Source organism: Cucurbita pepo, chromosome LG04, assembly GCF_002806865.2.
Source record: "Cucurbita pepo subsp. pepo cultivar mu-cu-16 chromosome LG04, ASM280686v2, whole genome shotgun sequence".
NCBI lineage: Eukaryota > Viridiplantae > Streptophyta > Magnoliopsida > Cucurbitales > Cucurbitaceae > Cucurbita > Cucurbita pepo.
In genome coordinates this window covers 10,991,784-11,018,371 of record NC_036641.1, presented here as the reverse complement: position 1 = coordinate 11,018,371, position 26,588 = coordinate 10,991,784, and the positions used below count along the sequence as shown (strand labels likewise).

At 34.1% G+C, this 26,588-nt stretch overlaps 3 protein-coding genes across 3 annotated transcripts; 1 reads left to right on the top strand and 2 right to left on the bottom strand.

Moving 5' to 3' along the window:
* Positions 1-1,632: 1,632 nt before the first annotated feature.
* On the top strand, positions 1,633-7,251 carry LOC111793928 (ethanolamine-phosphate cytidylyltransferase-like). The gene is made up of 10 exons (XM_023676007.1): positions 1,633-1,828; positions 2,526-2,946; positions 3,182-3,417; positions 3,597-3,751; positions 4,646-4,717; positions 5,451-5,518; positions 5,700-5,820; positions 6,035-6,097; positions 6,215-6,337; positions 6,765-7,251. The coding sequence occupies exons 2-10, from the start codon at positions 2,585-2,587 to the stop codon at positions 6,834-6,836; spliced, it is 1,272 nt and encodes a 423-aa protein (XP_023531775.1). The 5' UTR covers positions 1,633-1,828; positions 2,526-2,584; the 3' UTR covers positions 6,837-7,251.
* Positions 7,252-7,780: 529 nt separating this feature from the next.
* On the bottom strand, positions 7,781-9,443 carry LOC111793929. The gene is made up of 3 exons (XM_023676008.1): positions 9,073-9,443; positions 8,693-8,981; positions 7,781-8,452 (listed from the first exon to the last, which is right to left on the bottom strand). The coding sequence occupies exons 1-3, from the start codon at positions 9,160-9,162 to the stop codon at positions 8,100-8,102; spliced, it is 732 nt and encodes a 243-aa protein (XP_023531776.1). The 5' UTR covers positions 9,163-9,443; the 3' UTR covers positions 7,781-8,099.
* A 905-nt stretch (positions 9,444-10,348) lies between these two features.
* On the bottom strand, positions 10,349-24,979 carry LOC111793927 (isoamylase 1, chloroplastic). The gene is made up of 18 exons (XM_023676005.1): positions 24,218-24,979; positions 23,606-23,788; positions 23,356-23,448; positions 22,733-22,885; positions 21,628-21,719; positions 21,161-21,302; positions 20,969-21,076; positions 20,158-20,243; positions 19,071-19,142; positions 18,855-18,981; positions 17,344-17,430; positions 15,417-15,509; positions 14,794-14,952; positions 13,448-13,531; positions 11,885-11,965; positions 11,718-11,800; positions 11,522-11,639; positions 10,349-10,812 (listed from the first exon to the last, which is right to left on the bottom strand). The coding sequence occupies exons 1-18, from the start codon at positions 24,614-24,616 to the stop codon at positions 10,543-10,545; spliced, it is 2,430 nt and encodes an 809-aa protein (XP_023531773.1). The 5' UTR covers positions 24,617-24,979; the 3' UTR covers positions 10,349-10,542.
* Positions 24,980-26,588: the final 1,609 nt, after the last annotated feature.

Here is a 26,588-nt window from a genome sequence, read left to right as displayed (position 1 = left end):
AATACTCCAACACACGTGCGGAAAACGTGTGGATGACAGCTTTCGTGCAAGCACTATTTTTTTTTTTTTCCAGATTATTGTATATTTAAAAATATAAAATTAATATAAATACTTTTAACATATAAATAAACACGTCTTAATTATATACTAATTACAAAGTAATTAAAATTAGTAGTTGCTAGTCCCCTTATATAGAATGTTCATTATTCAAGTTTTAAAAAATTTAAAGATGTTTTTGAAATTTTTTTTAAAAAAATATTAATAATTTGTTTGAAAACTAAGCATACTTTTTAAAATTTTTTAAAATTAAAAAGTATTTTTGAGACGTGTTTTTAAAGTTTAAAGATATTATTGAAATTTTTAAAAGATTATGGACGTTAGTGAAATTTTTTTAAAAAATTGGTATTTTTTAGATAAATTAAAAATTAAAATTATTTTTAAGATTTAAGAAAATTAAATAAATATATTATTAAATTTTTTTCAAATTTTTCATATTTTTAAAATTGGAAGATATTTTTATTAATATAATCTTATTTTTATTATTCCCTCAAAATGGGGTAATCACAAATTAAATTAAAAATAAAAAATAATACAGGTGGAGGAGACAGACAATGAGTGGCTGGAAAAAGGAGGAAGCTTGTTGATGGCTGCGGCTGGCTATGACCACGTGGCGTGACACCTGGATTCCTCGCGCATTTGATTTGATTTCCAAGTAACGACAATAAATAAATTAAAAAAAATAAATAAATAAATACCCAAATAGAAATACGCCAAAAAAATACCCAACGCATTTATTCTCTAATAAATTTCATATTACACCTCACCACTTCATTTATTGATATTCTTAATTAATTCATACTTCATTTTCATGTACAAAATACAAACATAATCACTAATAATAAATCCAAATTATTAATTTACATTATAGTATAAAACAACTCGCGAACAAAAATCAAGAAAAATCTTTCATTTTTTTTACTCCCATGGTAATAATTTATATACTTTAATAAGAAATAAAATTGGTATACCTAACTTTGAAAAAGTTCGATACTTTAATATATGTCTGTAATGATTTCATTTAATTCAATTAATGATCGAGACATTAAATTTATGAAATCAAATGTTGATTCATGAGTATCCTTAATCTACAAGTGTCCACTTACCAAAAACATCAATAAAATAACGTACAAAATAATATTTGATTTAAAATATTATACTTTTAATTCGTTTTCCATATTTTCTACCTTCAATTTAATATTTTATAAATTACATTATAACTCAAAAGATAATTAGTATATATTCATTATATTAAGATTGAGTATTTAATTTATAATAATATAAATAGTTTTAAAATAGAATTGTAGAAATATGCTTCCACAAAAATCGTATTAAATACAGTGGCGCCACGTGGATAAATCGGAATCTAAAAAAAAAAAAAAAAAAATCGTAAATAAATAAATTAATATAAGTATCTGTATTGTTTTTGCACGACGGAAGGTGTTCGAAGCCCAACCGCCTAAATAAAACGCGGAGCTTTGAGCAATCACGTGAACGCTGCCCAAATTTCGTCCAATTAAAAAAATTAATAAATGATAAAAAATAAATTATATATTAATTTAAATTATAATTTATAAATACTTATTTTATTTTTTGGGAGTTGATCGTCAGATCTCATATCCCGTTCGAGCAGGTGACGGCAGCCGGACATTTTTGGGCGTTGTCCATCTCCGGAATTGCGAGCGAGAAAGAAAGAACGGAGAGCCCCTTTTCGTTCTGCTATTCTGAGCCCACAGCACCACCCAACAACCAAGGGGAGACACAGAAAGAGGTCATGGATAAANTTTTTTTTTTTTTTTTTTTTTTTTTTTTTTTTTTTTTTTTTTTTTTTTTTTTTCTGTTTGTTGATCTGCTTTTCAGCTGATTCTCTGACGCATCTGTATCTATGAACTTCCATTTCTTTCCCCCGACTTTATATGAAGTTTCTTTGTCTTCGTTATTCGCAGGTTTTGTTGTGTTTCTTCTCGCTCTGTTTTTGCTGCTGGACGGGTGTTTTTGTATTAGATCCCAATTATTTCGATAAATCTTTGAATTGCATTTGTGTTTATAACTTGTTTGGATTTGGATACCGAGTAATATGGCAATTCTGGTTGGTCTGGTCCGGTGTTATTCTTTCATTACCTTTCCGTTATTATTATTATTTTTTTTCTTTTCTAATTTCTTAGCTTACTTGTTTGACATTCTGACGAATCTGCATCGTTTTTTCATCATTTTATGCATATATTCCCCCGTGTCTTGGTCGGTATCAGATTCCGTATATATTGTCTGAACTATTCTAAATTTGCCGACAAAAAGATACTCGACGGCTTACATATGTTATTGTACCTGTGTTGTTAAGAATTCGACTTACCATTGACGCCAACGGTTTTTCCTTTGATTGCTTAGTTCTTCCTGAAATTATATCTATATGCAATATCTGCCTTAATATGTTGTATTGATGAAGTTGGTTTGCTCCTTGATGATGACAGGTTGCAGGTTTTGTGTCTCCTCTTAGAAGACAAAGAGAGGCTAGAGAAGTTATAAGCAAATGGGACCAATGGATTATGAAAGTAACAGTTGGATATGGGATGGTGTGTGTTACTACCCACATTTGTTTGGTGGTTTGATGCTCACAGCGGCCTTGCTTGGATTTTCTACGAGTTATTTCAGCGGGATTGGAGTACCATCTTTGCCATTCTTCTGGTCTGATTTTGGTATCTTCCAGAAAAGAAAGAGCGAAAAGAAGCGCATTCGGGTCTACATGGATGGGTGTTTTGATCTCATGCATTTTGGTCACGCCAATGCGTTGAGGCAAGCGAAGGCTTTGGGAGATGAGTTGGTGGTGGGTGTTGTAAGCGATGAAGAAATCATAGCGAATAAGGGTCCACCAGTGTTACCAATGGAAGAAAGGTATCCGCTGAAATCTTATTTATGTTCTACCCATCTTCACTCCTTATAGATTGTAGGTTGCCTTAATCTTCTTAGATATTTATACATTCTATTTTATTTATACTTTTTGTTGTTGGAATTATTTTTAACTTTTCATAACCCACACACCTGAAGTCACAAAATTTAGAATGTTTACAGAACTAAAATTTTACCTCAATAATTTGCTCAGCTTCTTCTAACCGAAGGCTCCTTTTAGGCTGGCTCTCGTTAGTGGTTTGAAGTGGGTGGATGAAGTTATTTCCAACGCCCCATATGCAATTACTGAGCAATTCATGAACAGACTCTTTAATGAGCATAAGATTGACTATATTATTCACGGAGATGATCCATGCCTACTTCCAGATGGGACTGATGCATATGCCTTAGCTAAGAAAGCTGGACGGTTCAAGCAGATCAAGCGTACTGAAGGAGTCTCCAGCACCGATATCGTAGGTACTGTCTTTTAATTTTCTCCAAGCAGTTTTTGGTTGGTGCCACTTTGTCATCCTCTCTTCTCTTGCTTTCCCCGTTCATCTCCTTGCTATATATTTTGGTCACTGTCACGAGAAACATAACTTTGTTTTGCATTTTCTTGTATTGTCTTTTAACCTTGCATTAATTTCTTGATGTAGGAAGAATACTCTCTTCCATTAATGATACTATGGATTCAGAAGATCACAATGCAACATCCATGAATGGAGATTCTAAGAAAGGAAGTCCGTCCCATGGTGCCCTTTCTCATTTTCTACCAACATCACAACGTATTGTACAGTTTTCAAATGGAAGGGTATGGTTCTCTAGTGACCAAAAGATTCTTGAAGCCTTATACAGGAGGATTGTTTTTTAGTAGATACTGATTCACCTATCTTGTCCATACAGTGTTTGTTTTGACAATAAATGGAACAGCACAATCTGTAACCGATGCATCTAATGAAATATTGATATTACATTTAGTTTTGAGGGTTAGATGATAGACCCAGTTATTTAGGTTGGTTGTCTCACTTTTGTCTATGAAATGATTTCCGTTTCTTATTAAAAGAAGTGTTAGGAGGAAACATGTGAGTAGGGAGAAACTAATATATTGTGCATGTAGCGTGTTGTAATGGGTGAGCCCTTAAATGAGTTGGTAACTGATGCGGGTGGGAATCAAGAATTCTTTTGTGAAGGGAGAACTTATGCTTTTGCCTGGATTGGGATAGTCTGGTTGTTAGGAAGAGATAGGGATTCTTTAAATGTCACTTAAGCTGCATTTCTGATAATCTTCTGAAATATAGTAGATTCTATCGTTTAGTTTGCATGCCGTGGGTCTATTCTAATATTTTTTAGTTACATGAAATTTCTAGTTGGAAATTTATTTTTTTATCTTACATCTATTCATCTATCAAGAACTTGACTGGATAACATGAAAGGGCAATTCCTTGGTAGAAATTGTCTTTGGCCTCTGTATTATACAGGATGACATAAAATGTCTTTGGAAATTTTTTTCCTTTCATCCCTCTAGGAATTCATTCTTCTAGATTCTGTTTGTATCTAGCCTCTGTATTAATCTATGTCCATGTCCCGCGAGCAAACATGATATTCTTCCCCTCTTTGAGTTTTTATAGCTTAGCCTCCGCTTTGTAGTAGATTCTGTTTTGCGGCTAATCCATTAATGCTAACAAATTATCATATCCAATTTTAGGGGCCTGGACAAAATGCTCGTATTGTGTACATTGATGGGGCTTTTGATCTTTTTCATGCAGGACATATTGAGGTATGAGCTTCACAGTTTTTACAATCTCTTCTCTATTCATCCATCACTCCAGATTGTTTATGTGAAACTTAACATTGGTTTGTTTTTTGATATTTTATGCTTACATGTGTCTGTGTGTATAACAATTCTTTGCTTTGAATTTTTTCAGTACTCCTCCGTTTAAAACAATAGATTTTAGCTGGGGAAGATTATGTCTCTAGGATGCTGATTCCAAAACTGTGCATAAGCTTTAAAAGCTTGACTAGGATTCTTAGACCTTATGATTCAAAGAGGTCACTTCCTTTGTTGGGAAAAGCAAGCCTTCACGATGAACACCTAAACATTGCAGAGGGTAGTAGTGCTAGTAGCTGTGTTACACATACTGCATGTCTGACAATGGTTAAAAGACAGCAGGAGTATATCTTAATATTTTGAAATAATTTTCTTAGTTTCATTTTTTGAAGGCAGGATTAGTTTGAGTAAGATCCAACTCGCTAAGTGTGAGTCATTTGGCAGCTACAGATTTAATTATGAGCTTGGATGGGAATGTTATTGACCATGAGCTAATACATTTGAAACATTTTCTTTCTTTTAAAGTGAACAGTGGAAATTAAGTATTCTCTGCATTCTTTTCCACTATTTCAATTCATTTATGTATGAATTTGATTTGTGCTTTACAGGCTACTTAATAATAACTGAATAATTTCTCAGGAATAACCCCATTTTGTGATCGCATCATCCTCCTTCTTTTCAGATTCTCAAGAGTGCTAGGCAGCTTGGAGACTTTTTACTAGTTGGCATACATAATGATCAGACTGTGAGGTATCTCATTTTCTTTTCCTTCTCAATATTTGACTTGTTTGTACTTTTTCAATCAACTTTTTCGCTTGTTTCTCTCTTCCGGAAGTTTTGAATACCTTTCCTGAGACTATGGCTATGGACTTTTCCCTTAGATTTTAATGAGCTAGCAAAGTAGAAGTTAATATCTCATTATCTCCTGCAGTAAACTCAGAGGGAAGCAATTTCCAATTATGCATTTACACGAACGTAGTCTCAGTGTGCTGGGTTGCCGGTACGTCGATGAGGTGATCATCGGTGCCCCTTGGGAAATTACAAAAGACATGGTAAGTTGTGTGCTCCTGTTTTGGTTTTTCTTTAAACATTATACCCATTCATCCACATTGCTTGTTGGAAGCCCCTTTTTCCCTGCGTGGGTGAGAAGCAAGGAAATGGATAGAATTTAGACTCTATGTCGGCATCCAATGATTGCTTATGAGAGTCACTCTCTTTAGCATCAACTATGAGGTTCTAATTACTGAAGCATTCTTTTTCTGGCAGATAACTACCTTCAATATATCTTTAGTTGTGCATGGGACTGTTGCTGAAAACAACTCTTTTGCTGTAAGTTTAGCTATTTCACTGTAGATGAGATTTTTTTTTTTTTTCAAATTTTAAATTTAGCCTCTTCATAACTTTCTTATTTACAAAGTCATGACAAGATGAGCTCGTCTGTTTCAGGGCGACAGTGATCCGTATGCCGTTCCAAAGAGTATTGGAATTTTCAAGTTGCTTGAAAGCCCTAAAAACATTACCACTACTTCAATAGCCAAAAGGATAGTTGCCAATCACGATGCTTATAAGGTACTCACTCTATGCTCTTATTTCTTGAGCCTAAACTCCAGAAAAGTAATCTGCTTTGTATTTTTATAGAAATTTGAATGTGTTATTAGCTATCAATATAGACTATATCTATATATTTTCAAAACTGAATTACCAAACTTTCATTCAGAAGAAGTGAAAGAATCCAAATAATAACAAAAGAACTTTGCCACTTAAGCCCACAAAGTGATATTGTACTTAATAAAGGTCCAAACATCAACCGAAGACCTCTCAAATCCTCTAAAGACCTCATCATTAAAGAATAATTTTTGAAGTCAAATTGACAACGCCTTTATATTAACCAGATACTTGGGAATTCCTGTTTCTGCCTTTTAGACATATTGCTCTGACTAATGCTTAATCTAATGAATTTGTTGGACTTCATTTCTTGTGTATTTATAATATGCAGAAACGAAATGCCAAGAAAGTCGAAAGCGAGAAGAAATACTATGCAGAGAAGAAATACATATGTGGGGAATAAATGATTTTGGTTTACAATTTACTATTCGGCCTTAGGAACGTGGTTTGGTTGTTGTAGCTCTTGTTTCTGAAGATCTTCAGTACAGATTTTTCCCATGAAGATAGGTTTAGAACATGGAAGGAGTTGCATCCTTAAGAATTTGACATGGCAGTTAACTTTGTAATTTCATTGTAGGCGCTATAAGCTGCAGCTAGAATAGATGAAAATTGGGACACCAAAACTCTCAACTACACAATCAATTTGCTATTATGCGTGTAAACGTCCAAATCGTATAGGTACCATCTTGTGCCTTTATTGGCATTGTTTTTTTCGTTTCTTTTATTTTTTCAGGTAATTTAGGTGTTGGTTGTATTGTTATGAAAGAAAGAAGTAAAAGCAATATTTATTATATTATTTGATTGCTATGGAATTAGTATTCATTTCCCCCAACTCCTGTACTTTTGGTTCATATTAGTTTTCTATTCCTTGTTATACCATCGGGATTTTCTATTCCTTGTTATTCGATCGGGAGGGTGGGTAAGAAGTTTCGAAAGAGGGTGGGTACGAAGTTTCGAAAACTAGTCTATTGTGAGTAAGAAGTTTAAAAAACTGGTCTTTTTATATTTTGGTAGCGTGTCTGTGGATCCCTCTTGTTCCTGTTTAGTCTCCTCCGTTTCTTTCCGTTTCTTAATAAGAACAGAATAGGTGATGGTATTTTGCCAAAACAGTAGACACAGGTAATCTCGATATTTATCACCATATCTTTGGAAAATAGCTGTGTCAAAACTCGTTTTATCTTAGTAATTCATTTTCAAAGAACTCTAGGAACTCTCAATTTTGGTCTCATAAATTTAAAAAAAATGTTAAATAAATTAGTGAATTTTTATTAAAGTTCAATTACTTCAACGGGCACAAAATTAAAAATAAATAAATAAAAAGAAGAAGTAGTGTTATCCATCATGATCTCATCAAAATTTGGATACCATACTCATAGATCAAGTAGAATAACTCTAATTCATTAGATTCCAGTCAAGAAGTTCTGGAAGGTGGGGAAAAAATTTGTACATGAGCTCATAGTTCTCAACAAGGCAACTCCTCATATTCGTGCAAAAGCATCGTCACTTCCCAAGAAAAAGCTGCCACATGGTGATGAACAATAGAGCGAGGGCATTATATTTATACCCATATGTTCTTCAACTCAAATTTGCTGCAAATTATCCTATTATCTAGCACCCCATGAGATCAAAAGATAGTAATTTTTCCCTATGTATATGTACCATACCATCATCGAAACCATGTTATAGGCGAGGACGTTTGTTGTGGCAGCTGCGGAATCATGCAGTGCTGTTGGTGCCATTGATGAATGGCATTAGCTCCATCCATTCCTCCATAGCCATAAGGGTGTTGTTGACTGCTTAAGTTGTCATCTTCAATGTCCATTGTCGCTTCTCCAACTTCTTCAGCTTCCATCAACTGAGGAGCCTCCTCTTGTTGGACAAGCATGTTCGTGGAAGCAGGAACCTGCAGCCGCGGAACCCAAGGAACAACAGCAAGATTTTTGTTCTCCGTCCCCATTTCGTCGTCCTCCTCACCAAATTTCAGCCGCCCATCATAACGGTTTTCACGAAGAATATCGCCTGATAATTGTCAGTTACATAGAGATCAGAATCAATCTAAACAATCCATTTTGAGATACCAACAACAGGAACTGAACGATTAGTGTTTCTCAGCAACAATGGTTAAACCCTAGATCTTTTCTTCGTTTTCAGCAGTTATCCATTCCTCAATCCAATATCTAATTAGTTTAAATGTAGAATTCAAAGATCGAAACGGAAGTGAGAAAAATCCGGAGAAACTATGTTGAAATCGGTACTTACTCTTGAAGCCAGATATAATGTCGGAATCAACAGAGACTGAAAGAGGAGAAGACTGCAAGAAAGACGTGTTAACAGGCTTAAACAGAACAATAGCCCTCTCTTGATTATCGCAGAGAGGGCGATCTTCCATAGCAGAAGCTGAAGCAGCAGCAACAGAAGAAGCGTCCGGCAATTCCTCAATCCTCAGACCGTTCCCTCCTGCTACATAATTTACAGGCATCATTCGTTCTTCGTTTAAACCAGCAATTTCCGGCGGTTCTTCTTCTATAATAGGCGGTAAACCAACATCCTAGAAAATCGAAGAAAATTTCTCAGAACAAAGCTTCACAAACTCCATTGAAAGAAACAACAACACGGAAGCAAAAAGTAAGAAGAAGTACCAGACGGCGAATCTTCCAGGCAGGCGACGAGAGGGAGAAATCCGAGAACTCATCGTTAAATTGATCGAGATCTTTTCTCTTCATCTTCATCTCCGATCAAAGAACAGAAAAAAAAAAAAAAAAACTCCTCCCCCAAATTTCAATTGTAAATACTCCACGGAACTTCCTTTTCCCACCTCAGAAAACAGAACCCGCGCTTAAAAATCTGATACCCTTCCCACGAACTTCAATGAAGAGTATACGAATCGGAAGGGTTTTTATAAAGAAAAGAAGGAAATACAGAGAGAATTGTTGAAGAAGAAGCCACGCTAAGAGAGAGAAGAAAGGGCTTTTGTTTTCTGGCAATCTCTAGAGACCTCTGGAAGGCCCCACTGTCGGAGAAGATGAACCCCAATTCGCATTTTATATTATAATAATAATAATAATAATAATAATAATAATAGTTGTTTGTTTTTTTAAATTTCGCTAAATTTTAAAAAATATATTATAAACTCTCCATTTTTTTTTTAAATATTAAATTACAAATTTAGTCGTTTAAATTTAATTTTTTTGTGTTGAAATTAAAATTTTATCTAAAATCTTAATAATAATTTCTATAGTTTTATAAAATTCGTATGCCACATTAATCATCGCTACAAAGATTTAGTATGAAAAAATAACTTAAATATTCCTTCAAACTTTTTATCTAATATTTTAATAGTTTTTCTACTTTAATATAGTTTTAAAACATTCATAAAAGCACAAGAATATTTTATTTCTAATTTAAGAATAATTTGAAGTGATGCATCACGAATGCGTTCTAGGGAGAGAATTTGAGCCAAAAGGTCCTAAAAGTATAAATAAATAAATAATTTTAGAAAGAGAGAGATTTGGTTTAAGAAGAAAGTTTTAGAAAACGAGGGTAGAGAGAAAATTTCGAACTCGAGCCTCTCGCCTCAATTTAAAAAGAAGGTTTTAGAAATTCAAGGCAGGGAGAGATTTGGAAGGATTATATATGCAAGCAAGAGAGTAACAACTAGTTGTCTATATATTAAAATTTAAAATTTAGCAGTACAAAGATACCAAAATAATATTTAATACTACTTTTTTAGAAGGGTGAGCCAATCGCCTTAAATTAAGAATTATTGTGAAATTGAAACCAACTCTTTTCTAGAGAACTTTTTCCNAAAAAAAAAAAAAAAAAAAAAAAAAAAACTGTGCAGCCGACAACAGCCCTGACGTTAGTCTGATCCTACAAACGATAATAATACTGATTTGTACAAAATTACTCAAATTTATGATCATTGGTAGCTTTGTAAGTTTTTACTGAGTTCCAAGTTCCAACCATGTTTTTATTCAAAGATGAAGGTCATGTGAGGAAATGAATATCACAGGCATCCATCTATCCCACTGTGTTATGTATATGTAAAATATTCACATGCACATATATCAGAGGAAGAATTATTGAAGGGACATGCGATATGAAGATTATCAGGTTGATGCATGTTTTTCTGGAGAGAGGAGAAGAATGATGGAAGAATAACTAAGCATGGGGTAAAGATTTGCGTCGAGGAAGTGAGCGTACTGTTGAATTGCCACATCTCTTTCTTCAAGGTCGCTTGTGAGGAAGTCGAATGGTGAAATCTTACCTGTGTCCACCAATGGTTCCCATTGATATCCGGGTCTCTCGGGTAATGTCACGGTGACAGGTAAATGACTAGCATTGAAGGCGATGTAAATTTCTCGTTTCACTGAATCGACCTGGGTACAAATCATCTCAATATCAGAATCTACTTGAGTGCATGACTGATATGATCCCAACAAGTTGAAAAGCAATATGTTATATGTCAAGGTATCGAGTGGATACAAAAGACCTAGACGGGGTAAAACAAATTTAAGATTAAGAAGTATCTAATAGATTCTTGAACTGTCAATTTTGAGTCTAATTAAGTGTTTCACATATTCAACATTTTTTAAGATTAGCAGGTCTACTAAACATAAATTGAATCATGCAATCATGCGCGTTTAATAGGGACCAACTTTTTATTTGTGTTCAATAGATTTATCAATTTTAAGAAAATATTGAGTAACTAAATAATTATTAGACACAAACTTGAAAGCTTAAAGGGCTCCTGAGACACAAAATCGAAAGCTTAAGAACTTATTAGACATCCTCTAAAGTTTGGGAACCTATCAAACACAAAATTGAAGGTTTAGTGATCTATTACCTTGTTTAAAGTTAAGGGACCTATTTAATACAAATTTGAAATTTCAAACCTATTAGACACAACTTTAAATTTAGAGTTTAATCGTGTAATTTGAATATGAAATTTCAAACCTATTAGACACAACTTTAAATTTAGAGTTTAATCGTGTAATTTGATCTAAATAACCTTGCAACATGCCAGATTGGAAAAGAGAAGAATGGATGGTTTGAATGAGCAAGTACTATTTGGAAAAGGAAACATACCAGAGTAAAGGCGACAAAACGGCTTGCTTCAGACCAGTCAGGGTTTCCAGGAGAATGGCCATGCCATTGTAGTCTCTGAGCTGTGGGGAAATCATTCAAGCCCAGTGACTCGCATTCGCTGCAAGGTCATACAGAAAAAGTAATTCACAACACCGTACTACACGAAAGAAATCAATTCAGAAAAGGAAGCACATACTAGCGGAATGTGGTCATAAGTCTGCAAAACCTATGGAAGTCAGAGGATGACTCTTCCATCTTATCCCAGCGGAAATAATTGATCTGCAGCAAAGTTAGCAGCTCTGATCAACATAATTGAATTTCAGCTCAACAATAAAGGTCAGAAAATAGCGAGCAAGGACCTACATAGTTATCATGGCAATACGTGTTGTTGTTCCCCCCCTTTGTGTGGCCATATTCATCACCCATATATATCATTGGGACGCCCTGGTCAGATAAAAACAGTTGGAACAAAGCTTAAACACTAATTTTGCAAGAATTAAATCGACAAATTGGAGAGGGATGTTCTATTATTCATGTTTTTAGACTTCTTATTATAGTGGAGAGAAACTATGATCAAATAAATGTTGCAACTGGAGAAATATACTATAATGAGGCCTGTGTATACATGCTATGTATATGTAATCATACCGTATTATAAGAAAGTGGTCTCAGAGGAGATGTTTGCAGTCACCCACACAATTAAACCAGGATTTAGAGTTAAAATACATCGAGGGAGAATAATCTTGTTCAGAATTGAATTACTATTTTTTATTATTGGAGCACACACAACCAACATTTTTATTTCCGTCGCAAATTAAAATGCATGGTAGTGATGTCAAGTTATCAAATCGTATTAGGTGCTGTTCATTTTGTGGGAATCTTTGGATACCCACCTTCAGATATCCAAATTCTCATGTTCTTTCTGTCAATGGTTCTGAATGTGATTGCTGGTGAGAATTGTCTTTCCCTGCAAGTTATGTATATGCGTATTGTGTATGTTTTGCATTTGGTTGTGCTAGAGGATAGCCAACTAACCTCTAGTGACACTTCACCTTACAGAATTGACCCATATAGGCACCCGTGTTGGTTCAACTTTGGTGTCACTCCCCTTCATGTTCAGCCATAATGTTTTTCATGAGATACTGTGTTTGGATAGACCTAGTACCACTAAGGAATCACTAACTAATCTCTAGTGACACTTGGTTTATCAAGACTGGCCATCATAGACATAGTTGGTTCAACTTTGAGGTTACTCCTCTTCATGTTCAGCATAGGCCCCCTAGTTGATTCAATTTAGGGATTGGTTAATTGCTCACCTAGACAGAATCTTTCCATATTTTCAGTTAATTATGCATCAAAACATGTCAGTGCAAAACAGTTAGACATGGTGATTCCATGATTTCAGTTAATGTCTCATTGGTATCAAGATACATTTATGTATAACTGGTCAAGATCCTGCATTTTTCAATGTCACGAGCTTTAAGTACGAATATAGCTTGAAACCCTCAAAAGTGGGGCTATTTACTGGTACTTTTATATTCACCCATGCTACCTTTATTTTCATTCCAGATGGTACATGACTTACGAGGCGTATGGTAAGGGCATTCAATCTGGCAAGCCTATGGAGACATTGTCGGACTAAAGGTCCTAGGATTTTAGAATTACCCATTCATGTTTTGTGCTCTATTATTTTATTCCTTGTTTTTTAGTTATTTAAAAGTTCTTTATTCATTGAGTTAGATCCGGAACTCAAGGTTTCTATGAAATCTTTTACATTGGCTTACCTAAACTTCTGCTTTACCTTGCAAAAGTTCATATTTTGCATGCATGTAGTAGCAACCTCAAAAATCAAGTTTAAGAAGTCGAGTCGTTATAGTTTAAGACCTAAAGAATTAACATATCATATATTAAATCAGTGAATCTTACTTGGGAAACCATGAGGCAGACAAAGAAGTTTCGCATCTGTCTTTCCCTCAATTTCTTTACAGAGATGCTAACAAACTCTCCCTCCTGTATAATATGAGAAACAAGCACATTAAAAGGGGAGGGGGGAAATCACATTAAAAGAAAGTGAAACTAATAGTAAACAAAACCCAAAAAAAAAAAAGAACAAATCGAATATAGGTATGAATGTCTCCAAAATGGTGCAAAAAGCTCTCTGGAGACACCCGTATAGAAAGACTAATGCTCATTCTATTAAATAAAATCTTAGCAGCCTCTAATACTTATTTCAACTCATTGAACATTAAATATAGACTTTCAGGCAACTAATACTCCTACTGTCTCATGAAAATTTGATGCAAATATCTTTTCAGGGAAAACATACTTTGATGGTTCTTATTCTCTAGATCACACCCTTGGAGAACCACAGTAAGATTCAGTAAATTTAGAAGTATTCACGGCGAACTCTATCACCCTCACATTTCTCCTGTCCTTCCCTCTGGCTCTTGTGGATAAAAGAAAATCAAACATTTCAATAAAACGCGTCTTGAAATGTTGGTTCTGCGGTTAAGATACCCTCCACAAAGAGGGTGGTTCTAATCTTTCCTCCTCCCTAAAAGAAATAAAAGATATTTGTTTAGATTGATAAAGTTACAGCAAAACAGGTTTTAGCTTTTCATGGATCCATGGATGTCATCCATTTTGTTTCTTTTCGAGTATTCCTAATCTTGTTGTAGGTCTCGACGGTGGCATCATTTACGAACTTAATGTGTACTGAAAAAACATTCAGAAGGATGGCAAGGCATGGCTGGAAGGTAGGGATAGTAGCTGAAGAGAGGTGAAGAGTGAGAAGGGGAAGAGAGGCACGGTATGATGGTGGTAACTTCTCATAAATTCAATGAAAAAGTTACTTCATATCTCTTGGAGAGGAATCCAACAAGATTTTGAAGCCATTGGTGGAATTGAGCTTTCACCATTGAACTAAACTCTTGTGTAGCATCGGGGAAAAGAAAAAAGACATTGATGAGGTTTTCGGTCTTTTGGATGCACAAATAGCTAATGTATGCCTAGTTTCAAAACTGAAGAACAAACATGGTGATTAATCCTAGATTCTTTTCTTTCATTTATTGCAAAGGACTTGCAAAATTTCTTTGATCCTCGGTTAAAATCATAAGGCTCCCCATCTACTTTATATTTGTCTTTCAAGCGCTGGAAAGTGCTTGAAATGAAAAGAAGTACCGCCTAATGTTCGTTGTTAATAGGTCCAATTATCTTATCTTACATACCAAATCAATGACGATTGTACAAGATGCCTACAACCGATTGCATACCTGTCCACAGTTCCAGCTATTATTATGGTTTTCACCGTCATTGTTGTCTTCACCATTTGCTAAGTTATGTTTACTATTGTACGTCACTAAATCAGCCAAAGTGAAACCGTCGTGTGCACAAATAAAGTTGATACTATTCCACGGTTTCCTTCCTCCTCCCTGTAAAAGAATTGTTAGATACTTAACTCAATATGCAAAAAGAAGTCATTGTTCGATATTCTATTCAACATGCAAATACCCTATACAAAAACATAGTACGTAATAATTCATGCAATTAAACCAGGCAGTATGCCAAATCATTGCAATGCACAGCTCACAAAGCTTTTACTCGTTCAAAGCCCTGCTCCCTAGCAATGTACTCATCATGCTGGTTTCTAATATTCATGCCCCACAGGAAGCCTTGCACCAAAGCAATTCTCTGTTATGATGGCGCTATGAATGTGCAGTGCTTCTTTGCTTGATACTTCAAAACATTGACTCTCTTCTATCATTCTAGAAAATACATCCAAAGCTATTATACATCTCTGTTATCCTTTCCACAAAAAGTTGACAGGCCGGACTAAACTATCAGTATAAAAGTAACATTATATGACAAAAGAGAAGGAAGAGAAACTCTACACAACCTGGTAAAGATTAGGACTCCCGCAAAGACATTCAGCAAAAGCTCCAGAAAAGCCATCTGTGCCTTTGATGAACTGCCGTACAATGTCTCGGTACTGAAATTGACAAAAAAAAAAAAAAAAGGAAAGAAAAGAAAGTTATGATCAAATATCATAAACAATATGAAATTATGCAAGTACATAGCTGGAGGTTCTTATAGCACATTAGAATCCTTAAGACCTTTTGAGAAATCCTAAAGTTGGATAATTGAAGATCCACCAAATTCCAGTCATTCTTATTTTTATATTTAAGTCAGGTGGCACTCTTTTACTTTTTAACTTTCAATTTAATGGTTGCTTACTTGGTAGATTAGATCTCTAATACTTTCCACAAATGTCCTTAACCAACAGTCTCTCCAATTTCACAGCTCCGATGGTTTAAGATTCTGACTATCCAGAAATTAGACAAATCCCTCACTCGTCTTAAATAGTCTTCCATCTGCCGTTGGTTCAAGACACATATTTCGTGGTAACCATTTCCCAACAATCCTGAAGAATAAGTGAACTCCAATCAAAGAATAGGGAAGCAGTATCTATTTGCAATCTTGTTCATTGCATGACCATTCACACATCCTTCATGAGTTCATCCTTCACGAGTTTGTCCTTCTTAGGCATGTAATTTAGGCATGAGGGCTTGTTTTATTCAAATTAACCCTTTAATGAGTGCGTCTTGAACTTGATCCTGGGCTACATTATATTTTGTTGGGCTCAATAATCCATATGGTGGGTTAGATCCTGAGTATAAATACACCTTTCACACAAATTTTTTAGTGGAGCTAACGATTAATTGTGGAGAGGTTTTGCCTCCAATTGAAAGCTTGTTTTACTTCAAGTGAAAAGGGTTGTAACATGATATGGTAACTTCAGCCAACTGAACCTAAGAACCTTCATAAATTCTCATGGATATGCAAATCCCTACGTCACAAATGCTAAAACCCCCAAATCAAATTGATTTCATCCAAATGACTGTAACCCTAGGGAATTTGATCTAACAATCTTGTTGAAAAACAGAATCTTTAAATCTAAAATATCTAAGAACCCCAAGACGATAAGAATCACTCTGAAAAAAGTAAAATTCGGATTATCTTATTAATCGAAATCTTGCCGAAGAACAAGACCTTTAAATCTAAAATATCAAAGAACTCCAAAACCATAAGAATCACTCTAAGGGAAGGTAAGATTCAGGTTATCTTGTTAATCAAACATCTCTCGAGGCAAAAATATTTGTTTGAGATTCGAATCACTCCACAAGTAAAATTGATCAAGTCAAGCTTAAATAATTCTAAGCATGCAACCACTACATAGAATTACAAAAAAAATTAGTAAAATTAGTCCTTGGCTAAAAGAAGGCAGGAATGCTCTTTCAAATACATTTTCCAAGTCTATTTTACAAAGATAACACACCTGACTTTATATTGCCTCAAAATGAAACTCTTGACCTTCCATGAGATATTTCAAGAGATGTAACTTTCATTTTTTATGACCATAATTAGCCACTATATAAATGAAAACTTAAAGTAGATAAAAAGTCTTATCGTACATTAATGAAACGCCATAACTTTAAATTATGGTCCATCCAAAATTTGTAACCATCCAAGAATAAATGAAACTTGATTCTTATTTAGTGTGGCATGAATTACAACTTGAGTTTATCTTGTGGTAATTTGAACAACATTTTTTCAGCATCTTCTTGAAGTTCATATTGCATGATTGAGATATTTTGGTTCTTATCACAACATCTCATGATCCAATGTACAAAGAATATAAACAAATATTTTTAAATTGCATCACTATCAATAGTTATAGTTTTTTTTTTTTTTTTTTTTTTTTTCCTCATTTTCCCAAATATTATTATGGAATAACGAACAAAAAGGAAAATAACTACGCTGACCTTCCCATTCCATTCAGACCAAACACACCAGTGAGGAAATGTACCAACTTGGTAGAGGCCCCCAGCATCCCATGCTTCTGCAATGAGCTATTTCCAAGATGAAAAGGAATAAGATTAATTCATAATGATAGCAACAAAAGGAAGAAAGGAATTAATCCGTGAGATGGTGACATCAAATTCAATCGATATAAAATTCCTTCCATGAGATCAGAAAGAAGACTAAATACTAAGAACCATGTCTTAAAGGAGTGCGTATTTTATTTACTTGACGTGCACTTCAAACTCAACCCTAATTAGTAAGATCGATGTACAACCATAATAATAATTAGGAAATCCAAAATGATGAGATTTTAGGTTTGTAGAAATGATAGCTAAGCAGATCAATTAAGATTGTGAGATTAGCTCCATGTTATTGTAAATTCTGGTGAGACTTAGAAAATAATCGGTGGAAGCTAGGTCAGTTCTAAGAAAAAAATTTGGAGACAAGGCTAAAGGTCATATTATCTTTCCCAATAAAATCATAATTCTTTATCCGTAATTAAGGTAAAAGATCTAATGAAGCTCCATTTTGAAAATGTTTCGCCTAAAAACCACACTCCAATTTAACTTATATGAAACATTTAAGTTGAAGATTGACATTTCATGAAGAGAAACTGGATAAGTAATCAAGCATTGCCTAATAAATCCTCAAAGAGGAAATTATCCAAATAATGATCAAAACCCTTGATGCCTGTCGATTTCTGAAAATGAAAATGTTTACAGATAAAAAAAAAAGGTTTAGTTGCCTACTCCAAACGCCTGTTTTGCAGTTATTTTGATTTTGAGAAATGGGGAAAGAGTTTAGGAGCAAACTGGATCATGTAATATTCCCAATACTTTTCTAACAATTTCCTTACAAAAGAAATGTATCATCTCCTTTTTCTAATTTTATCTTTATCTACTGCAACCACAACCTCCAAAAATGGGGTAGGATATGGTACTTATGTCTCCACTGACTACTCGGTCACGTATGGGCCATGCCCCTGATCACTTGAAAACTAGTATATCAAATTCTAGAAAAATAACCATATCTCTTATTTCAAGATATGATTGATGAGATGATAATGGGATAATATTGTTCCCAACAAAATACCACCGATAGAATATTATTAACTCATGGCTCATTGTAATAAGCGACGGTTTTTTGTTGAACCATATCCTTACGCCTATTACAATGCACCATATAAGGATGATGTATATTCACTTCTAAAAGGATCTATACTGAAAAAAGACAATGATCTCACTGCATTTGAAGTTTTCTACACATCGAAAAAGGAGAAAATTATGAAGTTAAATCAAATTGAAGATGAAGCAACCTGCCCATATATTAACTTCTGATGAGCAAGAGCTAGTAGAGTTAATTCAAAAGTAGAGTTCAAATAGATAGTTTGTAGCAGATTAGATAAACCGTATGCTTATAATTGTCCTTGAAGCACACAATCCAGTAGAAGAGAGGAGTTTAGAGTAAATACCTTCACTCCTTGAAGTATTGGGTCATTACTTATCATGTCAATTAATGGAGGATTGCCAAGAGGAGAACCAGTTGTGAGTGTGTCACCTTCTATTGGATTTCCGTACACGTTTACTGCATCCCAGAGACTGTCCACAAAAGAGGAAAATGATGAATAATGAGAAAAATATCCATCCATACAGATATTAAGTAACAGATAGAAAGTTCAGCCAATAACCTGCTACCTCTGGTCATTATAGAAGCAAGATCAAAGCGAAACCCATCCACGTGCATTTCTATCACCCAATATCTGCGGCCAAAGGTTTTCTTCTCAAAAAAACAAAAAAAATTATTCTGAAAATGCAAGATAGGCAGGCAATCACAGCAAAATCAAGTCCAGGGATAACGTGTGCACTTGTTCAGAAGTCAGTAGATATATTTCTTGAGTAACAAAAATACTTATAAGGAGAAAAACCTTATGAAGATGTGAACGATTAAATTCATGATATTGACATTTCAAGACTCCTTGCATGAGGGAGGAACAGAGGAGATGACCACAAAGGTAAAGCCAAAAGATTTGATAGACTAAAGTAAAACTAACGGTAAGCAGAATATTTAAAATATAGAAAGCAGGACATGCATAACATCCTACTGATGATATTCAAAGGCTTTCTTCTATGTTATTAGGGCTGGTGTCTACTCTGAGAATATTTTTAGGAGTTTAGTTTTGGCTCTGCGCGGCTGTCAATTTGTATAATCAATTTGGGATAGTTCTTTTTACACTTCTAATGTGTTTTGGCTTGTAATAGGTTATTTCTGTCTGTTTCAAGACGAGGGAGAGGCTCTTTGGTTTGTGGCCCTTTTTTTTTTTTTTTTTTTTCCTCCCTAATTTGAGGAATATGTGGCTTGAGTTTTAGAAAAAAAATTTCACGCGGGTTAGAGAGTCCTTGAAAGTAGGAGTGGACTATGACTAGGTTTGACACTTACCTCTATATATCTACTAGGAGTTTATTATTTCCCGCATCCTCTCAATAATTGAAGCTCTTTTTGTGATCTTCAATTTGGTTCCTCGTACAGACCCCTTTTACAGTGGGGCTACTCTCTCTTTTTCTATTTTCTTTCTTTTTTTACTTCTTTTTTGTTTTGCCAATTTTTGTTCTTGTTTAGATTTGATATATTGTGGAGCAACTTTGCTCAGTTCCCTATAATTCTTTCTACAAGCAGACATCGCATCTTTCTTTCTCCTATACCTCTTTTCATGTGTTTCTATAAACCGAAATTAACATATGCCAAAAATATGGTATCTACAACTATGATATATCTACCTCAAGCAGTCCACAATAAATCTACGTACAGCTGGATGATTGCAGTTAAATGTGTTTCCACATCCTGAATAATTATAAAACTCTCCCTGAAAAACAACGGTAAGACTATATAAAATAAATTAATAAAAAGGATGAAGTTAGATTTTTCAACATGAAAGCATTAAATAAAGAATGCAAAAAAAATTAAAAAAATTAAAAATAAATAAGAAGACTAAACTAAACCATACCCATTGCTTTATCTTCCACTTAAATTGTGGCACATAGGTAATATTGCCCTACCAGTTTAAATTTAAAGCAACCATCCAGTGTAAGAGAAATACTGTATGCCCAGGCTCCATAAATTGAATGCACATATCACATGCTTAAACATATATAAAGAATTAGAACCAGCCGTTAGTTCCTAAATATTTCTCCATTCACCATTTTATTTCAGCAATTATCAACTCTAAAGAGAGAATTGGTTTTTTCTTTTCTTTTCTTTTCTTTGCAACAAGCAGTGGCATGCTTAGGTTTTCCTTCCTCTAGGATATCTTAAACATTAGATGGGAGGAAATTAGGGATTTTCATTCCACGATTAACCACATTATAAAAGGAATCTACGTGTTTCAAGCAGTTGAAGTACTATCAAAATATCATATAGATAAAATAACATAAACTTTGAAGAAAGCTGAATTCAGAAAATTGAAAGACCATTCTTCCATCTTTTGTTAATGTATTTTTTAGTAAGAAACTGAGAAATCATACTGATGCCATGTTATTCTCCTCTTAATAAAAAGCAAGGACGGCTAATTATAATCTTACAGATACGTACCATTGGAGCAAGCATGTAATACACATTATTATCAACACCTCTGAAAGAAAAAATCGGGCCATTTTCATTCCCTTCAGCCGTGTGATTAAAAACTACATCCATGATCACCTGATCAAAAAAAGAAATGCTAAATAAAAAGGTGAAAATAAGAAATCTTTCAAAAGTAACCACGGAAGTATTTCAGTCTTCCACCTCAATTCCACGTTTATGAGATTCTTTAATGAGAAGCTTGAATTCATTTATAGCATCCTGGCCACAATTTCGAATGCCAGCAGAAGAATATCTTATCATTGGTGACAGGAAACCGACTGTTGAATATCCCCAAAAATTCACCCTGGACAAAGATTTGGACTTGCTATGATTTAATGACAAAAAAGAAAAAGACAAAGATCAAGAAAGATGGTATATGGACTCATTTATTATTATTATTTTAAGGATCCAGAATCCAACATAACTAATTTTTAAAGCCATTGGAATACAAAAACAGTCAAGGACATCGGCCCTTCTTCGGAGGAAAATTTGTAGCCAGCATTAAACTTGGCAAAAAAAAAAAANAAAAAAAAAAAAAAAAAAAAAAAAAAAAAAAAAAAGAAGAAGGAAAGAAAGAATGAAAGAAAAGAAAAATAAAAGTTCTCCAAATGAAGGAATCAGATAAATACTTGTAGTCACCCAACAAAGAGTTGTAGCTATAGTATTCCAACTCGTTGAATTCATGGCATGGCATTAACTCTATACAGTTGACCCCAAGTTCCTGAAAGGAAAAATAATTAAAAAGAGTTGAGACATTAGTAAGAGGACGGAAGAATAGGATATGCATTACTTGTTATAGATATCAACATTTGTGGTAATGGAAGGACAGAACCATAGCAAGTATTCTAAATTGCATTTNAAAAAAAAAAAAAAAAAAAAAAAAAAAAAAAAAAAAAAAAAAAAAAAAAATTAAACTAAGAAATTATTAGGTTCAAAGTCCATAAAGTTGAGGGGAGTGATGGGCAGAAAGCCTCATCAGATACAAAATGCAATACTTCACTAGGTCACGTATATTTTTTTAACTCAAGGAAATGCTAGCCTTGATGCAAACACCCAAAAAAAAAAGACCAATCCCAACTAAAGAAAGTGACTCCAATCAGGCCCCCCATAACCAAGCCAAAAACAAAGAGGTTCAAGAACTATTTGATCAAATAATGAAAATGTTTCATTACCACTAGCAAGTAATTCTTCCATACCATACCCTATTTTATCTTTCACTGAAACATGTTTTATAAGTCAGTGACATGTAGTAGTTTTAATTCATGGGTCAGCGAGAAAAAAATTCATAGGTTTGGGAATTTGATAGTTGATAATTATATTTGACTTTCTTTTATTAGTTTACTAGTTTGCTAAATATAGAAGTCAAAAAGTAATTGAATTGTTTGTAGACAACATTAGTTATACAAACTTTTATAGTGCATAACCAAGAGTTTTTGATACATATACAACCAAGAGTTCATGATGATGCCAATCCCCTATATAAGATAAAATTCCTTTTATTTTTAATTAATTAATTCTAAATTTGCTCAAAAAAATTGAAATCTTCTTCTTAACATTATGTTTAAGTTGGGAACATGAAAAGCAAAATCAAGAATGGATAAAAAATGTTGGACTTCGCTGACAATAGCATTTGCAGAGTTTTTTAGATAAAAGATATATTAATTGATTTTAAGAAAAGGCACGCAGAAAGGGGTATAGAGGATTGACTTGTAATAGAAGCACTCTGTAATGTACCTTCAAGTAATCTAACTTGTCCACTAGACCAAGATAGGTGCCAGGAAATCCTGATTGACTTGATTCATGCCTGGTGAACCCCCGTACATGCATTTCATATATTATAAGATCCTTTTGTGGGTGTTGCAGAGGTAAATCCCCTTCCCAATCAAACTGAAAACATCACATCAAATACATATTGATATATCAAGCATGTTAGATGCCTTCAACATAGAAAGCAAACTACAACGAGATAGAACTGTATTGTCTTTCAAAAGCATTTATAGAAGGAGGCTACTTAACTTCCTGTGGCTTGAGGAAGAATCATTTTCTCTTCTTTTTTTTTTTTTTTTTTTTTTTTTTTTTTTTTTTAAATAAGCATATAGGGTCCAGAAAAGGTTTTCTTCTTGAAGAAAAGCATTTTTCTCTAAACTAATAACAATAAAAGATTTATAAATGCCATCTTTTAAAAGAATATACTGCAATACATTCAAAATAAAGATCAAGTAGCACTGTACCACAGTAATCTTTCCCTTCGTGCTTCAACTTCAATTAATATAAGCTTACTAGACAAACCAAAGAAATCTGAAAGCAAAAGAAGCATAGAATGGTAAAGCTAGCCAAATGGGAAATGCATTTTCTACCTCATCATCAACGGTGGGTACCATGCCAGCCATTTGGGGCCAGCAGTTGTCATCGGGTCCCAAGGCACCAAACTCCTCTCTGCTAATAACGGCCTGAGGAAAGAAATAGGAAGTCAGCAACCCTCTATACACCCTCTCGAACAAATTTCAATTTATTCACATCACAATAGGGAAATAATAGAAATAATAAATATGGGATAAAATTAATCATCATAAATGAATACATAAAGAAAATGTTGAAAACACGAACTTTAGCATATGGATCCAACAAAATCCGAGAAGGGTCAAAGTAGCATCCTTCCTGAGGTGAAAATTTCCCACCAAACTTGTAGCCATATAGCATATCGGTAAAATCTCCCTTCAAAAATACATGCCAGACATCCCCAGTCCTATTAGTTAAGGGATCAAGAGTGATCTCCTGGGCCACTCTCTTCTGTAAAAAGTAAGTGGTAACCGTTAGCTACAGTGAACCTACGGTTGAAAGCAAACTAATTCAAAGATCACGTTTACAGAGAAACTTCTTGAGCCATGATTGCCTCAAGAAATATAAGTTTTGCAATATGAATTCGTGTGAAGGGAAATGAAACATTAAAAAGAAAACAGAAAAAGAACCTACAAAATAATAATGATAATAATAAAATTAAAAGTGCTACTCCTTTAGTTTGCCACTGATCTACTTAGTAATTGTGTATAGAGTTCCATCCAGAGAAACGCTGCTCGAAGTTTTTATGCCTATCACCATAAATTGAATATAATAGCTATAGCTACCGGTCGAATGAGATGCTTGCTCTTGAGAGAGAGACGGAGAAGAAAAAAAAGTGGATAATGTATAAGCAATAATCCGAGACGATTTCGATTTAACCTTCTGCAGATCAAAAAGATTTATCAAACACAGAGTAGCTGAAACCGCATTGCCAGAATAGATAGCGAAATTGATCCCGCCGTCTCTAGCTGTGGCACCGAAAGGCGTCGGAGTGCCCTCAAAAACTTCAAAACGATTCGAATTGGAAATCTCCACCTCTTCCGCCACGGTGACTGAAGTTCTCACCTCTGCTCTACGACTACTCGCTCTAGTCTCCGATACATTAATCCTAGAATGAATCCAATCAACATCCAAATCCAAATGGATATCACTTCTCCTCCGAATTGGAATTACATTGTGCTTCGAACTACGACGTCGAAATTCGGGAAAACTCGAATTCGAAGTACGCAGAAAGGAAACAGACGAAGACAACGATGCACTCCGAGTAACCAGCTCCATTGCTCATAGAAGTAACCTCATCGCATGTTCATGGAGAGGTAATGAGAAATCAAAACTTAGCTAGGTGAAAATTGAAAAGTGAAAAGTGGAAAGGTATGAGCTCTTATTCAAAGCGTTGCTGTAGTTAACAATGGAAGTGAACAAACAGGGAACTGGTTGCTTCTGCCATTGCCGTTCTTTTCAGAGAAGTTGGGTCCACAGCCATCGTTTTCGTCCATGGACGCATGTGGTAAGAGATGGGACGGATTGTAAAGGCTCCGATGTTACGCGCCACCGTTGATTTGGCGTATTGACATTTTCTTGGGGGGAAATTATTCCGACTCCTCGCTCTCCTCTCGCAAAATATTTCTGAACCTCAAAATATCTCCGTTTTTCTTTCGCCTTTTTTGGGCTTCTATGCATATATATATATACACACGTGGAAACTTCTCTAAATTATAAAAATAAAATATCTTTATTCTTTAAATTGCAATATTATCTTTAAAGAAAAATACCGTTAGAATATGGACCGAAAAGTGTGTAATTTAATCAAAACAACCATTTTAATCATAACTGAATTTTTTTACTTCAATGTTATAAAAGGTAAAAAAAATAATATTGCAAATTTTAAAAAATTATTAATACTATTTAAGTGGTAATTTTTTTAATTTAGCTTAATTACAAAAACATCCTAATTAACCAACGTTTTTTGGAAGAACTTTCATGATTTTCCACTTAATTACGTTGGATGATGAAAATCTTCGGGTAATTTAAGAAATAATCATGGGTTTATAAACAAATAATACTATCTCAATTGGCGGGAGTTCTTTTGTGGAAGCCAAAAGCAAAGGCATGAGAGCTTATGTTCAAAGTGAACAATATTATACCATTATGGAGATCCGTTATTCCTAACATGGTATCAGAGTCATACCCTAAACTTAGCCATGACAATAGAATCCTCAAATATCGAATAAAGAATTGCGAGTCTCGAAGGTGTAGTCAAAAGTGACAAAAGTGTCGAACAAATGGTGTATTTTGTTCGAGAGCTCCATAAGCCTCAGGGCGAAGGTGTAGTCAAAAGTGACTATAGTGTCGAACAAAGGGTGTATTTTGTTCGAGTGCTCCAGATAAAGAAATTAAGCCTCAATTAAGAGAGAGGCTATTCAAGAGCTCCATAAGCCGCAGGGAGGCTTATAGTGTACTTTGTTCGAGGGAACGATTTCTATTGGTATGAGACTTTTTGGGACAGTCATGAGAGTTTATGCTCAAAGTGGACAATATCATACCATTATGGAGAGTCGTGTTCATCTAACAAATTAGTCAATATAAAACTCCAACAATTTGTAACAGTGGGTACTAACTGGAATAACTTTCATGCATAGATAAAAACATTGTCGTAACATAAATGATTTAATACTGTGAGTCTCGTACACGTTCACTAGGGAACTGAGTAGAAGTAGGTTGACTTTGACATAAAAGATTATTCCTCTCATAATTGACAAAAGAAATCTAAAAGTTATAATTCTCCTCAAGCACGGCTTCGATCTCTGACACCCCACACTATTGTGGAATTTCAGTGATCGAGAATTGGTAATTAACGCGATAAGAAACTACGAAATACCATGAATCTAATAGAAACAAGAATTTGAATGAACAATAAATCAAATTAATTTCGATTATACCCGATTTTCAAGTGTAAGTCCTGTCAACTGACCGATTTGTTCTAAAAATAAATGTAATTCTCTCAAAAAGTTAAATATATATTTTTAACTAATTAATATAAAATTTGAAGGATTTAATTGGAAGGAAAAATTAAATACATAAAATAAAACCATGAGCAAGTTGCATTTGTTTAAATAAACAATTATTTTTATTTTACATTTTAGCCTAATTTTCTTCCTAAAAGATTCTTTCAGATCTTTGTCATTGAATTTGTGTAATAAGTTAAAAAAAAAAAAAAAAAAAAAAATCAAATGATATTCACATTTCTATG

Excerpts from the sequence above, each read along its gene's own strand:
- LOC111793928 (XM_023676007.1), top strand. The coding sequence starts at position 2,585 with ATGGGACCAATGGATTATGAAAGTAACAGTTGGATATGGGATGGTGTG. Across the intron at positions 2,947-3,181 it reads GTGTTACCAATGGAAGAAAG|GCTGGCTCTCGTTAGTGGTT; the intron begins GTATCCGCTGAA and ends GGCTCCTTTTAG. Across the intron at positions 3,752-4,645 it reads TACAGTTTTCAAATGGAAGG|GGGCCTGGACAAAATGCTCG; the intron begins GTATGGTTCTCT and ends ATCCAATTTTAG.
- LOC111793929 (XM_023676008.1), bottom strand. The coding sequence starts at position 9,162 with ATGAAGATGAAGAGAAAAGATCTCGATCAATTTAACGATGAGTTCTCG. Across the intron at positions 8,982-9,072 it reads CCTGGAAGATTCGCCGTCTG|GATGTTGGTTTACCGCCTAT; the intron begins GTACTTCTTCTT and ends TCGATTTTCTAG. Across the intron at positions 8,453-8,692 it reads CATTATATCTGGCTTCAAGA|GCGATATTCTTCGTGAAAAC; the intron begins GTAAGTACCGAT and ends GACAATTATCAG.
- LOC111793927 (XM_023676005.1), bottom strand. The coding sequence starts at position 24,616 with ATGGAGCTGGTTACTCGGAGTGCATCGTTGTCTTCGTCTGTTTCCTTT. Across the intron at positions 23,449-23,605 it reads TGTTGGATCCATATGCTAAA|GCCGTTATTAGCAGAGAGGA; the intron begins GTTCGTGTTTTC and ends TTCTTTCCTCAG. Across the intron at positions 13,532-14,793 it reads ATAGCTGGAACTGTGGACAG|GAGGGAGAGTTTGTTAGCAT; the intron begins GTATGCAATCGG and ends CATATTATACAG.